The sequence below is a fragment of the Centroberyx gerrardi genome, chromosome 9 (assembly GCF_048128805.1).
Source record: "Centroberyx gerrardi isolate f3 chromosome 9, fCenGer3.hap1.cur.20231027, whole genome shotgun sequence".
Taxonomy (NCBI): Eukaryota; Metazoa; Chordata; class Actinopteri; order Beryciformes; family Berycidae; genus Centroberyx; species Centroberyx gerrardi.
This window is the reverse complement of record NC_136005.1, coordinates 16,557,893-16,574,474: the sequence shown is the minus strand read 5'-3', so window position 1 is coordinate 16,574,474 and position 16,582 is coordinate 16,557,893. Positions and strand designations below refer to the sequence as shown.

Here is a 16,582-nt window from a genome sequence, read left to right as displayed (position 1 = left end):
AGCATTAAGCAAAACAGTAAGGTTAGTGGGTCTGACTAGTTTGAGGGATTTTATGCTGTTGTGCCATATGTAATAGGATGAAACTTAAACTGCACTAGGCAAGATTTTTACATAAAAATACACATGTAATCACAAAGTGGGGCTGCAATAGAGAAATGTCCCATCCCCCCAGTTGAGACCCTATAGATTTGCCGTATTTGACCAAATTAAATTCTAATGTCGAGTATGTGCGCTTCTGTGCCCACAGGGACAGCAGCGACCGAGCACTCCGTCCAGAGAGAACTGGAGTTAAGAGTTACCTCTTGCTGCCGTTTGGAGCAGCCAACGTGCAAAGTTTCTAGTGCAGCTTTAAAGTTAATTTAAATCTGGTTGTTACCGGTAGGAACTGTGTTTGCTGTTGGGTCAGCTGAGCCTGCCCTGGTTGCATGGCTGCAGCCTGTGACTGTTGCTGTCCCTGCTGCTCCTGCTGCTGTTGTTGCTGCTGCTGCGGTGGCTGCTGGGAAATGCTGATGGTCTGGGTCTGGCCCTGCTGAGGAGCGAAGGCCGTCACCACTTGGCCCATGAACATGGTTGTGGGGACCATGACTGCTCCACATGCCATTGGACCTGTCACCAGCTTGGTAAGCAGCTGAGGACCAGCAGGAAACCTGACAGAGACAGAACAGGATCAAGGTCAGGTAGGGGTAACGTTCATATGGAGATTAGGTAAGGAGATTTCCCTTCGTTTTAACCCTTGCACTAGTGGAATTAGGTTGTTGAAACACTTGTACTACACCAAATAAAAGTGATGGGCAGAGGGGTGGCATATGGATTGTGGTGGGTGAGTGTAGATTCATTAGACACGTGTATTATTTGTGGTCCCCATAATGTATTTTACTAGACAACACATTCACCTTTTGTGAGGAAATAAAATGTAAACAAAAATAAAATGCAGGTAGTCTTTGCAAACCTAATCTGTGTGCCACGGTCCTGGGCAAATGTTGCCACAGCAGGAGTGTTGGGGCCACTATTCTGGGCGAGGCTAGTGGCAATCTGGACCACGTTGGCTGGGCTTTGCTGAGAGATCATCATTGTGTTGTAGAGAGAGGCAGGCAGCGGATTTTGTTGAGGCTGCAGTGTGAGAGACGACCGCTGAGACTGAAATACACAGAACCAGAAATAATGACAAGATCTATAGCATAACATAATTGATGTATGAGGTATAGGTAGCGAACAAAATCAGGTCATGATTAAACTGGGTCAATGAGTGTTGCTGTTAGTTGTAGCAAATACATGGGAAGGCAAAATGGAGAGAGCTATTTAGTGTAGCTGACCTGTGAGAGTGCTGTGCTCTGTTCGCGTAGGAGAGTTGTTTGTTGCTGGGGTTGGGGTTGGACAGTATGTTGTTGCTGTATGCTGTTCTGTAGAGTCCCCGCAGAGACCACCTGGCCCTGCATGCTGAGGGTGCCCCCTTGCTGCACAGCATTCCCCTGGGCCATTTGAACAGAGCTGAGATTTAGTCCTCCAGCTCCTTGCTGCAGGAACATCTGCAACATAGAGTTCAGAGTAAAACTCCTTCTGTCTTTATGGCAAACCAACTATAACAGCAATAAAACCATCCAAACACACATCTAATGGTCATATACGCATACTTATAAAAAACAACTATCCTTTTCACCACATAAAAACAGAGGAGTGCCAATACATTTAGTGGCCCATATCTTCACCCATTATACTGTGGCACTATGTTCCACTTTGGGACCTTTTGCCACACACTCATTAGCAGTGCTGCCAAGTCTGACCTGTAGGCTCTGTCCCTGCACCCTCTGCAGCTCGTCCTGGATCTGCCGGAGCTCATCCTGCTGCCGCTGGATGTTGGCCTCAATCATCCTTGTCCTCTGCTCTAGCTGCTCTTTCAGGTGTTGCATGGCTTCCAACTGGCTGGAGAACTGCACCATTGGCTGTAAAAGGGCATTGGCACAGGCACATAGCCAGTAAGTAAAGTGGCAGAAAAATACAGGCTGTTTACAACTGAATGTTTGTATTTGGTGTGACGTGAGATAAGCAGTTGATTCAAAAGAATGGTTCAGTGGTGTTTTCAACCAATGAGTGTACACTGATTCAGACTGTGAAAAACACAAATAAATAATAAAACAAATAAAATGAAAAAAATCACAAAGACAAAATTTGTATTATTTTCAGTTTCAGCCAATAAAGTTCACAAAGCACACAAAGCATTTTGCATCTGCCTCTTCAGGTTTGCTGTCAATGCAACATTAGAAAACAGGTAGAAACACCATTAGAAACATGTATATTGTTTGGTGCACCTGCTCAATGCCATTAAAAACTACACAGGCAGATATTCACACATCCCCTATCACCCTCTCTGGCTGACACTGCACTTGCCGCCAAGATGGAAAGGGCACGTTACCTGGAGTAACATAGGAGGGATGTCAGGTGTGCAATCTGGCTTCAATGATTGAGCCCCAATCCATAAGCAAACACTGGATGCACTGGCCGTCTGTTAAACTCAGCACAATTAAATGATTTCTTGGCACCCTCTGTGCGCTCTGGTGGTGCTGTCTACTTTGATGATCCTTGAAAACCCGAGCACATAAATGGTAGGACACACCTTGATTATTTACTTGTGGAAAGTTGTCAAATTGCTTTAAATACTATTCCAGTTATCCAGAGACCAATCACTAGCATTAATTTCCTTCAAGTTTCTGTGATTGAACAATTCATATCCCATTTGATATATCTGTTGTTTATTAGTTTGCAGACTTTGTATTTTACATCAGGGAACTGATGGGAGTGCCAGACATATTGCAGGGTTTCAGAAGCAATCCACATATCATAATGTGAAGGACATGCCTTGATTTACATATTCATCATCTCAAGTGCCTATCTTGTCAGAGGCTGCGTATCCCTGCCAGGAACTCCAGGGTTGATACAAACTGGCTGTGTGGCACTTAAGGTTTGAATCGAACCCTAAAATGAAATATATGAATATCTTACTTGGCCACTGGGCTGAATCTGTGGTTGCTGCTGCTGCTGCTGCTGCTGCTGTTGTTGTTGCTGCTGCTGCTGCTGCTGCTGCTGTTGCTGCTGCTGCTGTTGTTGCTGCTGTTGTTGTTGCTGCTGCTGTTGTTGCTGCTGCTGTTGTTGTTGTTGTTGTTGTTGTTGTTGCTGTTGTGAAACCATGGATGGTGCTGTATTCTGGGAGCTCATAGATTGCTGATGAAAAAAAAAAAAAAGAACAGAGAGAGGATGAGTTCAGAGTTCTTTGAATCTCTGTTTCAGTAATCTAATCCCTCATAACCCATTGCACAATTAGTCAGAATTTAACTTAAACCAAGCCTCTATTCTGTTCTCCGCCCTGACTGACCTGACTACTGATTGATGACCTTCGTTGTGATGTCATCTCAACGGCAGAGACAGATTGTCGTCCTGGCGTACTCCTGTCTCCTTGAAGCTTAGTCTGTGTTGCTGAGGGGGGAAATACAAATATGTTGCTCAGGTGAAAAAACAGGAACGCTATAGATGGCTATAAAATAGCTGTCACAGTCATGGAGATATCATGTTGAGGTGTCAGTGTGCTGGGTAATGAAAAGCCGTTTGTTGTGAATGCTTACAGGCTGGATCAGACACAGCGGTGTGTGAGGACTTGCGTGAGCTGCGAGAGGAGGCGGAGGGCGTACGGCTCCGGTCGAAGCGCTCTAGAGCCTCCTTCAGGCTGGAGGTGTTGAGTTGTGACTCTGACCCAGAATCCTGGGACTGCTGTCAGGTGGGGGACAAAGTGACAGCAGTCAGTGTGGGAAAAGCTCATTGGCTCTGGATTTACTTAAAGGATAAGGCCGGTGTTTTTTAATGCATTGCTTACCGTCAACAAATCCTATGAAAATAACAAAATCAGCAATGATTTTGTTTTGCCAGCAAATCTCGTCCATGTAGCCGGTGCCCAATGAAGCCATGTCCCAGCAGCCATAGCACTCCATTGTATTAAAAAAAACGATTAAAAACACATGCCGTTGCTCTGGGCAGCATATTTCATCATCACGATGCACCGGGCCAGCCGACTTTTTCCTCAAACAACTTAATAAGCCGGCTGTAAACACTTTGCGATCTCAGGAAAATAGTTCCGTAGCACCGAAAATAGTCCCCGGCGTAATGTAGAATTTGTTCCCATTTGAATTTGATTTGGTAATAACTACAACAGTCTGACTTTTCGTGGTAACAGTTAGCGATTTTTAAAATTGAAACTATGTCTTTGTGAGCTGTATTTCAAGGTTTTTAGCTTACAATTGGAGCCAATTACTTCCGGGTTGACGGCTAAAAACGGTATGTGGGAAGTCAGAAAGTAACGGGAGTAGAGCAAACGCATTGTTGATTTTGTTATTTTCATAGGATTTGTTGACGGTAAGCAATGCATTAAAAAACACCGGCCTTATCCTTTAAGTAGCATAGTTATGGATATGCTATGGATGCGGCATCATCCCCTGAATAAAATAAAATAAAAAAATAGACTCGCGTTGGACAAATGTCTCACCTTATCTGCTGTGATTTCAGGTGGTGACTCTTCAATCCCAAGCTCTCTGCGCTGCTCTGCTCTTACCTCAGCGTAACTGTAGAGTAAAGATAGGAAATACAATACAGTAACACAAATAAAGTACACATGACATCCTGATCAAAGTGAAAGTATGTGAAAAAAAAACTGGGAAATTTGTGGTAGGTCATATCTAGGCTTCTAAGTTTTATGTTGCCCCATGGATACATGTGTTTTATTTCTATGTCTACAAAGGGTAAATCTTTCCCGTACCTTACAACAGTGTGCGTGCAGACAATGAACTCTGGTCTGGAGTTCCACTGGTGGTAGGTGATGTAGTAGTGGGTCTGAAGCCAAATCCACTGCTGCCCTTTGGTGAGGAATCTGTAGTAGCATGACTTTCCCTTGCCATACTGCATTACTACACAGACACAGAGAGAGGGAGCTGACTGACATTCAGTTTAGGACAGAAGGGAAACTCAAGAAGTGCCTGATAATGGTCAACTCACTTAAATAGATGACTGACAGAACTGTACTTACAGTGTTCATGGCATTTGGCCAGTGTCTCCAGGTCATCTACATGGTAGTAGTCATATCCTGACGTTCCCAGTACCTCAAACGGCAGGTAACCTATGATGGGTGGAGCTCTGGACATAAACAAATAATGACAATGTTATGACAATGTTGACATAAATCACTTGGAACTCTAGAGGAGTGTTAAAGGGCACAGATTGTCCTGTGAATTTATCTAATTTGCATGCCATTGTTTAAGAACTAATTATCATGGCGTTTCCACAGTAGTGGGACAGAATTAAATGCTCTAGTGTTGTTTCCAAAGGGTTGACAGCACCCTCCTCCAGGGAGCTCTACTGACTCAGGCAGCGCTGAATGAAAAATACTATCAAAAAGGTGTGTTGCAAGTAGCTTCTAGTGAGTTAATGGTTAATCCTAGCACTGGCAAAGGCTTAAAATCCCAAAACATATTATACACTAACAACAGACCAAAACATATTGGCACACAATGACATGAAAAAGTAAGACTGCATTCTTTTTCGGGGTCATTCACAAACAGAAACTGTACCTGTGGTCCAAGAAGAGAAACTTCCATTCTAAACTATGTCTGGAGGTGAACTCCTCATTAGGCTCTTCTACAGTGCACATCTCCTGTGGGGGACAGAGGTGAGGTGAGGGGTGTGGTAAGTAATTTACAAATCTCCAAAGATAAGTTATTTAAAATCCTATGAAGAACTCACTGTTTTTAAACCCTTAAGCATGAAATTGAAGTGTGTGTCAAGCAGGCAAAATCTAGGCTAGTGGAGGAGTAGCTTTTGATTCTTACCTTGATAAACTGTGGTTTAGCTAGCCTCACAGTTGCTATGAAACAGACTCTGTCTTCAAAGGCAGAGTGAAGTGATCGCTGGATCACTCCTTCAAAACCATTTCGGGTACAATTAGGCACTAGGGGGAAAGGGGACAAAAGACAAATTAAACCTTACAGCAAGTGGGCCAGGAAAACCTAACTCAAGGCACAGACACTTTGCTGAGTGTAACTCACCATTATTCAGGGACTTGAAGTTTCCAATGAACTTAACATATTCATACACAGGGGGCTCTTTTGGGTCGATCGTCCCTCGGAGCATGTGGCAACAAAATTCTAGCTGATTTTTTGCTGAAAACAAATTAAACAGTGTTACAAAAAAATTAAGACCTAACTTTAAGAATATGCACCCAGGGCCTTCAGCGCATAACAAAGTGCCAATAAACTCAGGATGAGTCAGTAAATATAATAGTGAAATAAGGAAATAATAAAGATATAACAGAAGACCCCAGTGAAAAAGCTGCAGCACTTACTTTTCAGAAATTCAGGCGTTAGTGTCTCTCCCTCCAGTATATGAGAGGACAGAGCCTTGTACACATCTGAATGCTCTCCCATGGGCAGAAAGTTCAACAGATTCTGATCCACAAGATCAGACTGAAACACATAAATCATCTTTTAACTCTACTGAATCTATGAGCAGTTGTAGCTACATTAACACTGCATGTAATACAGCTGACATGTAGGCATTGTTATAGACCATTCAGTATTCAGAAACATAAACTAAGCCATGGCAATTTCATAATTCTGAAAAGGCTATACTGACACACATCATAATTAATTCACAATTTGAGCACATTATACTCACAGGTAAGTGTTCTAGTAGGGACGTCACACTCTCAGAGACGTAGATTATATTCCCATCGGTCATAATTGCGAGGAAGAATCCATCTAATGCCTGATGGAAACAAAAACTCTTTCACTTCACCCGTATTCTTGAATGTGAAAAGGAAATGAGACGGGAAAACTACTGCACACCGTGTTAGTGTGCCACCAGCTCACCTCCAACATCAACTGAGTGAACTCTTCATTACTAAGAAAAGGAGGTTTCCAGTCTTGTCTGATCTCGGTTGACTCTGACTGAGCAGCGATTTCTGATAGAGAGGGATAGAGATAAAACACACCAGGATCCTTAGACAGAAAAATGGGTCAAATGAACAGTATGCAACTCCTCCGTAAATCTGTCATACAAACAGATTTCAGGCAGTCTTCACATTTCCTTACCCTTGTGTTTGCGCAGGAAGTCAATGCTCTTCTGCAAGATAGTGGACTTGTCCATCTTCCGGGTGTTGCCCGGCAACATGGTACCCAGCTCCTTGATAAGGACATTGAACTGGTCTCTGCGTTTCTTTTCAGACTTGTTACGGGACACACTGCGGGTTTAGACACAGAGAAGAACGGAGAATGACAACTCATATTCTCTATGCCTTGATTAAATATTGTTTGGTGATTGGTTAAAGCTGCACTTGGAAATTTGGTACCAATTTGTCAACCACAAATGGCAGCAAATAGTAACTGTTTTGAGGGCTTCAATACCCAGAAATCATTAATTATGTGACGTCAGCAAACCGCACACCTAAATGTATTCTTCTTAGTGGCTGGTGAGTTTTATGTTTTGCTCTTAAGTGTCAATTCATCACTACCTGTGTGCAGAGACGTTTTCTCGCCCAGTGACCATATCTGACAACAAAACTGAATTTGGGTAACAGGGTCTCAATTACGAGGATCTGTTGCACCCCCAGTTTGTGATTTAGTCTGATTTAGGCAGGTGTACTTTCACATAAAAATCTTGCCTAGTGCAGCTTTAATAATCCACCTATTACAAATATCCAACGATTGTCCTGTAACAGCTACATTTGTGGTATCATGAAGAATCTGATCATTACAAATATTGTTGGGGTTTTTTTTTATGCTAAAGTGCAGGTGGTTGAATGTCTTTTACCCAAGCACAAGCCACAGGGATCTCACCGTTTTGCTTTGTCCTTCTCATCTTCTTCCATTAACCCATCAAAGATACTGCTGTCATCCCTGCAGAGCAAACAAACCATGAGTTGGACCAGATCCTCCCATACTAGCACTCCAACAACCATTCAAGAACGATAAGCCAATTGTGCAGGTTAAAATATACTTATGAGAATCGATGAAGCCATTAAGAAGCAAATTTAGTCCCGTCAAATGCCAATAACAGTAGGTTTGATATGTATGTATCCATCCCTAAGTCTTGACAAGAAACAACATTTACCAGCATCTATAACAGGATTCTTCTCCATCAGATCATGGGCAAGGTTTGGGTTAAATCAATTTAAAAAATAAAAAAGCAAGCACAGCCCATGCTGCAGCCAACACTATGACAGCCAGCCTTCATCTGGATTGGACTTCTTGTTCACTGACTCAACTGTTATTGTGGAAAACAGGGATGAGTCTTCCATCTCAGCACAGAACCTTTGCTTAGTAAGTCAACTTGCAATTATATCCGATTGGGGCATCAAATAATGACTGAAACTTTGAGAGCCCACAAAGTATGCATTTTCTCCTGCATTGATGAAAAAATAAACATAATACTGCAGTCAGAATGGATATGAACACATGTAGCCAAAGGGAGACTCTATGCTTCTGGTTGAGCGTGTGTACTGTATGAGTAAGCACACATGGACTGAGATATGACTGCATATGGTGATGTGTGCGTGTTCAGTGTTTCCTTAGGGAAGCAGTAGTGACGTCGCCATCACATTTCAGCTATGTATGATAATAGCACAGCAGTGACGTGCTCCACTTAGTCATCACTCCTGTCAGGCAGAGTGACTTATGAGCCACTCTGAGTCAGACCAAAATCTTGGCCACTCGTTATCATTTCCTCCCATCTGACACCCATTCATAGATCTCCACAAAACAAGCATATGTTTACAACTCTCAATGTCAATGTCAAACAGCCTACAACTGAACTTTGTCATATAATTGCATCTACATGTTTCTCTTCAAGCAGAGAAGGGGCTGCAGGGCGGTGTGGTGGTTAAAGAGACCATCGTTCAAGTGGATGACCCAGGATCAAGCCGTGTCAGCAAACATCCACCCTGCTGAAGTGTCCTTGAGCACTCTGATCTCCCTGGAGGGGAGCAAGTGAAAAGAGAATTTCTCTTCGGAGATCAACAAAGTCACATTATTACATTATTAGTCTGTATGTCTCATGAAGATGCGTTTCTTTAAAACACTGTGTATAACTATTATTGCATGTGCTTGTGTGTTTTCCTCCCTAAGAGCTACTTCTAATCAACGACAATTATGCTCACCAAGTCTACTTTTAGCAATGAATCTGTGAACACTACAAATAAATAAAAAAAACATTATAAATAAAAGGAAGTACCACAGTTCAAAAAACAAATACAGTAATCAAAGTACATACTGTGGGAGCATTCTATCCATACCCATACAGTGTTTTGGAGTACAGTGTATTCTAGTCTGGCTAATAATTATCACTAATGGTGTTTGTGCTCATAAAAAAGTGAGTGTGCATTAACTAATGGAGAGACACAAACCATTCAGTTTTCATTTTCCATACGCAAGGCTTCCTTTTGTCTACATGACCATGAAACAGCCACATGATCAATGGGACTCTTGAGCTCACTTGAGCTTTGTATACTGTATCTAAACAAACGTTGTGAACCAACGGACAGCTCTAACCTCTGCCTTAAAAAAAAAAGAAAGAGAACATAGAAAAGAAAGAGTACATAGAAAATGTAGAAACACAAAACCAGGGACTCTCTTTAATGCAGTCACCCTAGTTAAAAGCAATAGTAAATAGATGTGTTTTAAGTTTCTTTTTAAAACTGCTGACAGTGTTGATGGCTCTAAGGTTTTTTGGGAGAGAATTCCAGAGTTTGGGGCCATAGGAACTAAAAGCAGATTCCCCACTTTTCATCCGGGTTCTAGGAATGACCAGCAAATTGCTGTCAGATGATCTAAGTGGATGGAGTCACATGGCACTCAAAGTCTCGATGTGGGTGTGGCTGACTGTGTTTTTTCTCTGAGACAGACAATGGTCAGAGGAGTTCATGCTTTAACTTCACTCTTGGATGTAAACAACACCCATAAACTGGGCGGGGTATTTTGAGGCCTGCTACCAACCCCTTCCATTCCACTACGCCAAGAGAACTCCCTTTACATGAGGTCATGTTCCTTTCTTTTCTGGCCACTGTTTTAGTGCAGCTCTAATGACAGCAGAGGGGGAATCGGGGGGCGCCAACAGCGGGGGGCCTCCCCAGCCTCAAGCTCCTGGGCCTCTCAGTCACATGAGCAGGCACACACAGTGAGGAGCAGAGCACCTCAGACTCAAAATGGAGGTGGTCTCTGCTGCTTGCTAATCCAGGGATTAGGGTGGGAGATTCCAGCTGGTTGGAGAAACAAAAACACTCCAACTGTCACTCAAGTACCCCGACTATAAAAATCGGACATCACTAACCACTGACTCCCACTACATAGGTGAGCCAACATAAGCATCATGATAAGGCTCATCATGAGAGGGAAGTTTGAGCCAAGCAATCTGATTGGTCAAGAACATGTTCGAACCATGCTGATGATTTCCATGAAGCAGGGATAGCATTGCTCTGTTGGTCATAATAACAATTCTTATGGTAGAAATGGTAGAAATCATTTTCTCCTGCTTTTAATCCTTGTGTATGTACACAACTTTGGAGAACACTCTTCAGATGATATAAACGCATTCATAACCATAGTATAAAAGCCAATGCTTGGTACTTAGCTGTGTGTTGTACCCATAAATTTAATTACTGTAAAGAGTAAACCCTGACAGGTATTATGGCTATAACAACATAAGTTACCTTGTTACCATGCCTAGTAAGAGCTACTATAAATATATATACTATATGTATATAAAACACATGCATTCACAGCCAGGGACTTTAAGATCCACAACGATGCACTTGAATGTACTGTGAACCTAAACAATTTGTAGTGAAGAATTTTTCAGAATTCTTTTGGGAGATCCAAAAACGCTGAGTGCCATTCCAGTTTGACTTTCTTTGTACTCCTGCCAAAATATCTGTCCAATAGGTCCGCTTGATATTAGGCAATGTGAAACAAACTGGACCAATATAGTGTAACAACCTAGTGAACTCTGGTTCAGACTTGCCTACAGCAAGCACATTAGAAGTTAAGAAGAAGGATCCTGGATTTTTTTTTTCATCTCTTCGAAAGATATATTGAAATAGCAAAGGAGAAAAAATAATTGGCAGAACTTATAAAAGGTATCCTGGTAAAGCTTTTTTTCTAATCTGTCTTTATATTGAGATGAACAGGAGATAAAAAAGAACTTAGGAATTGGATCCCCCAAAAGAATCCCTTGGGCTTCCATATGTGAAGGACAGCTAAGCCAAAAAGTTTGACTCACCGGTCAATGCTAGAGGTCATTTTGTATCCTGTTCAGGGTCGCAGTGGTCGAGAGGGGCCTTTTAATCGTGAGGTAGACATTTGTGAATGAACCTTTGAGAAAAAGACAAAATGACACAACTTGCAACAGCTTCATCACTACTGGTAATTCAAAACAGTGGACATTGGCAAATGAGACAGACAACCCAGTCTAGACTGTCAGAACACAATCTGGCCTTACCTAGAGTACAGCCAGTCCTTTGAGAGGATGAGGAACGTTGTGTGGGATGAAGGTAGAGTCTGAGTGAAGACACTGTGGTGACGGCAGAAATCTGTGAGCCTCGGAGGCAAGTCACTGAAAGTGTCCTGGGTCAGAGGGTAGAAAGTTGCCAAAAGGTCTTCACTGAGTTGAGTTTTTCTTCTGCTTCGGATGTGGATGTGGCACATGGCAGCAACATCTGAGTCTACGAGAGGTTAAAAAAAACATGGTGAAATATTGCTGCAAGCAGCCATGAGCGGGTTCCAAGGCAATGGGCCAAACACACACAGATTCCCGAGATATTGCAATTTGCAAAATTGCCAATTTGTCCGCACAGCAACATTACAGAGCACACACTTTGGAACCCCTTCACAAATATGTACAGTATGTGCTCTAGCATTGAATATTAAGGTTTGCACACCTTCGCTGTCAACTTCATTTGTGTGTGTTGGCGAAACGGTTACGTGTTACAATTTGGGATTTCAAAGGTCTGTGTAAAAGCTGTGTGCAAAAGTTGAGATTAGATCAACTTTGTGGGAGAAACAGCAAAAAAGTTGTCTTGAATAAAATTTGAAATGGCAAAAAACTACCAAGGCAGAAATGAGACGAGTATGTGCAATGGATTCATGTTGAGTTAAGGCATCTGAAGGGGAAAACCCATTGTACCGCAATTGCCCGGCCAATCCCAGACCGTGGATAGCCTTACAATTTGAAGAAGTGGAGTTGAAATGGAATTGGCTACACAGTTATTTACAAGGCTGGATCCAGGCAGGGAAATAGCACTTACCAGTTACATAGTCATTGTGAAGCCACAATGTCATTGAAGTGCTGGAGAACAGTCTTCTTTTCCTTTTGAACCTAATGCAGAACACAAAGACATAAATGTAGATATTAGTCAGTTTCAGGCCATTTGCTCGTTACCTGTGGACCATACTGGTGTTTTTGCATGTTTTAGCCCATTTACTGCAATTTACATATACTTTGTATTACTATCAACCATTTTCCAAAGCATTGCATACATACTGATATAGGTAATCCATCACAGTGAACATCCCACCTGGGTTTATTTTTGTCAAAGTTACTCTATTTGGTCTGTTTCCTTGGCTGTGGACCAATGCTGTATATGCGATATCAAGAGAGCCTGATTTTGCTGAGACCTAACAGGAGTGTAGTGCCTATTGTATCAGCGGGGGGAAAGTAGGTGCAGAATCGGCACAAGCAAATATACATCACCTCAAAATACGCCGCCAAGGGCAGATGCCATTAAATTAGCTTGGGAGGAGATAACACATTTGGTTAACGTGTTGCTCTGGTCCTAGGACAACTGTTGCCCAATGTAGGAAATGGTTCAGTGATATTAGGTGAAGAGCCAAACAGAAGTTGGCAGTGAAGCACAATGACAGTTTGGCCACAGGAGGGGTGCCATTCACCAGCCAATCCCTGCAATCTACAGAGGATGCAGCCGCCAACAATCCCTGCTGAAAGTGTGGAAGGTTTCAGGGGGATGGAGGTTGGTGTTAGAGCAATTTTTTGTTGTTAACAGAATTAGTATTTCTAATAGAATTATTATTTGGAAATGTATGTATAAGTGATGATACCTGCTATGCTTACCATTTTCTATCATTAGTCTTCCCCCTGCTGCCCTGTCATATGCATTGTGTCTGCAGGAGACAGGATATGACATATGTATGCAGTGGGCACAGGTGTGGACCTAGTGAAACGGGGGAAGCGGTAAAGTCTTTTGACCCGTTTTCTGCTTGCTTTTTGTTGAGCAATGTTTATTTTTTATTGCTCCATATTGGGATGGAAAATATTTTGCTTTGCAAGGTAAGCTTGGAAGTGCATGGTCAAGTGTTTGGAAGCAAGATGAGTCAGAAACAAATAAACCCCCCCCCCCCCCCGCCCCCTTTTTGCTAGGATAGTGGCTACAATTGTTAGTTCAATAGAGTACGAAGCCACAACAGTTGGCGTATCAAGTGAGAAATTGTAAAGTGCATATTATCTAATATTTAAAAGGCCAGTTGCCTTGTTTGCCAAAACATCCAAGTGATAATATGGGATCGTAGTCTGGAGGCATCATGCACCGATTCCACACTATTCTCCTTACGCTCTGAGTAGGCTTACAGTAGACCAACTATTATTATTATTGTTAATTAAAAACAAGAAGACCCACTGGCTTTCTTGCCTAAACATCTGGCCCACTTACTGTATAAACAAATTATTTTTAAGACCAATAGAGGAGATTTTCTCATCATAATGGCCTATTTGTGTTGGTGAGAAATTCCCTTCAATATTGTTCTCAGGGTCCCATGGCGCATACTGTTCTATGTTGGGCAACAATCATTCACACCACAGCCCCATGTATATAATTAGAATGAAAAATGGTCTTGTTTCTTCCGTCCGGTCTCTTTTTTTCCTGTTTGACGGATTTATATCTAAGTCCAATTGGCCAACATATCATCCACAAAAAGGGTTGGTATGCTTTTGAATAGGATCTGTTCATGCACGCATCGCTTCGTAATGCCACGAAAATAGCATAGAAAACACCTGGGCTTTGCACTGTGTGCTTTTGGGGTTGTCTGCACAGGCGGGCAACATGAGCCAAATCCCCGTAATCCTTGACACCAAAATTGCACTGTGCCTACTGCACCTCTCATCCCACTTAGGTGCAGTCAAGTTCACGACCAGTTACCAAAATACCAAACAGCCACAGGCGAAAAAGAAACCTGTGTCTGCCGAAGAACAAGACTAAGAGTCTAACAGCCCCACAACGTTGAATTTTGTGAAAGCGTCCCTGCCGGGAATCGAACTAGAGTCTCCCAATTAAAGATGCCACTTCGCGGGCACAAAGCTCCGCAATCCACCATCACGAAAATAGAGCCATAAGGTTCTTGATTTCTTGGAGTTTTGCTCCTTTTTAATAGCACCTTGATTACCATTCCAAAATTGCCATATTTTCTCACATAAGTGTCACAACCTTTTAAAAATAATGAAAATAAATAAAAATAGACAGACTTTCAGAATTAGAACTGGACACATTTTATGCATCAGTATGGCAACTAATTTACCAAGCACCACTTCAGGCAAGTTTTGGCAACACTCAGCAGATGCTTGAGGGAAACCCCAGTCACTTATGCTGTTGCTATAACTACTGAAAACCCAATTTGAGTTGAGGTTAAAATTAACTTTAAATGCCCAGTGCACAATTAATTTCCTGCAGTGCGGTCCTTTTAATCAAAACAAGACAAGGAAGTCGGCACTATGAAAACAGGTCTCTCTATATGTACACAGACATATTTAGACATGCATGTGAAAAAAATGAACAGAAACACGAGGAGAACATTTGTAATCCGAGTATCTCAAGTAACTCAAACAAACATTTCAGCCCTAGCTTTTATTACTTCTTAATTAACAGTCTGAACTGTCCTTGCCCTCAGGGAGACAGAAACAAGGAGCATCTAAGGCGAAAGATAGACTGGGGAGTGGGGACACTGAATGACAGAATGAGGCGGGGTAGACTGTATCATGGCCAATTGACTTCCAGCTATGCAAGGTTATTTTACTGATCACTGCATGTGATTCATTTGACACAAACAACTCACAAAGAATGGAGGTCTTTATCTAATACTGTTAAGGTTTATTGTCAACACAAGAGGCCATCTACAATTTGTGGCAGGACTAAAAAGGTTGTGAAGAGCTGTAGTCAATATTTTGCTTATTGCTGCAATCCCATACCAAACTTGACTAGCCTAACAGTAGGCTAATGCTGTATCTATAGACCCCAAACCTATTGAAAAACAGTGGCAGATAGCATTAGCATTTCTGCTCTACATCATCTTGAAAATAGTGAGGCTAACTGGAGTGTTGATCAAGAATGAAAAAATAGGCAAAAAGAAACACTGGAGAATTCAATAAAGACATCAGTGATAAAATAAGACAGCAAAGTAAGCCAGGGAAGGAAAATGTTAGCCACGGAGCCTCCTGTAGCAGCAGAGGTTGCAGCAGTAGCATGCAGTAGCTGCAGTGGAAGGCGGAGGTTGTGTAACTGGGAGAGCAGGGGTTGTATAACTGTGATGTCATCGGTGCTTCACTGACCTGCTGACCCAATGACCTACTTTCCTCCTCCTCCAATCTAACTTAATCACAGCTCCACAGGCAGCACCTTCCTGCTCTTACCAATAACACTGCATTCCATGTCAACGTAAACCCTCGAAAAGCCAAACATTTTGCAGAACAAGTTTCCTAACAAAAGCTGTGAGCAGCCAATCAAACTGCTTGCATATCACAATGTTTCCTCACTTAATCGTACGGTATGCAAATGCCTCCTGGTGTTCCCTGAGCCGAAGGGGCAGGGACGTAAACACAACTCCCACACGCGGAAGCTCTCACAGTATTTTTCACCCTGAAATGCTCCAGCTCACCAAATGAAAGCACCCAGATGAACACTTTATCACCATTTCTCTCTTTCTCTCACATAGCATTGCTGATGTGATGTATGTGTGCATCTGTTTGTGTATGTGTGTGAATGTGTGTGTGCGCGTGCGCACACTCAGATGTAGGGCAGCAGAGCTCTGAGGATATGACTCACTCTGAAGTGGATCCACGGCGCCGCTCGTGACGCACCCCACCACATGCACTGAGACGCCAGCACAGCAACAGTGCCAACGGGCAACACCATAGCAACCACCCTTACCGTGCAGAGTAAAAATAGCCTCGCTGAATTCCTCCACAGCTGATACTCCTTCCATCATAGACTGAGAATTATTTAGACTAGGGAGTGACTCCCTTTGTCATATCCTTATGCTTCCCCTTATGTGAATGTAAAACATTGTTACAGGTAAACCCTTTTTAGACCTGTGCAGCACAACAATCAGAAATATGTCATGTAAACATTATTGATTGTGCTTTTCCTTCATGCAGTGGCCATCAGTCCATATCATTTCAGCAAAAGGGAAAAAGAGTATAGGAGGGGTAGAAGGATCCCATCACAAGCAGTCCCTCCCTTCCTTATTCTATTATAAAGCAGATTCTCTCAATCATG

At 42.4% G+C, this 16,582-nt stretch overlaps 1 protein-coding gene across 1 annotated transcript in view; it reads right to left on the bottom strand.

Moving 5' to 3' along the window:
* Nucleotides 1-16,582, bottom strand: part of clocka (clock circadian regulator a) — a 30,063-nt gene that overhangs the window by 1,230 nt on the left and 12,251 nt on the right. The window contains exons 3-23 of the mRNA XM_071895540.2: nt 12,329-12,399; nt 11,524-11,746; nt 11,305-11,396; nt 7,869-7,928; nt 7,125-7,273; nt 6,903-6,994; nt 6,709-6,798; nt 6,377-6,497; nt 6,081-6,194; nt 5,865-5,983; nt 5,607-5,689; nt 5,066-5,172; nt 4,799-4,946; nt 4,529-4,604; nt 3,615-3,759; nt 3,368-3,468; nt 2,998-3,216; nt 1,782-1,940; nt 1,314-1,526; nt 950-1,137; nt 377-647 (exon numbers count right to left, since the gene is read on the bottom strand). Of these exons, the coding sequence (XP_071751641.1) occupies nt 377-647; nt 950-1,137; nt 1,314-1,526; nt 1,782-1,940; nt 2,998-3,216; nt 3,368-3,468; nt 3,615-3,759; nt 4,529-4,604; nt 4,799-4,946; nt 5,066-5,172; nt 5,607-5,689; nt 5,865-5,983; nt 6,081-6,194; nt 6,377-6,497; nt 6,709-6,798; nt 6,903-6,994; nt 7,125-7,273; nt 7,869-7,928; nt 11,305-11,324 (2,475 nt within the window). The 5' untranslated portion in view covers nt 11,325-11,396; nt 11,524-11,746; nt 12,329-12,399. The remainder of the gene's footprint in view (nt 1-376; nt 648-949; nt 1,138-1,313; nt 1,527-1,781; nt 1,941-2,997; nt 3,217-3,367; nt 3,469-3,614; nt 3,760-4,528; nt 4,605-4,798; nt 4,947-5,065; nt 5,173-5,606; nt 5,690-5,864; nt 5,984-6,080; nt 6,195-6,376; nt 6,498-6,708; nt 6,799-6,902; nt 6,995-7,124; nt 7,274-7,868; nt 7,929-11,304; nt 11,397-11,523; nt 11,747-12,328; nt 12,400-16,582) is intronic.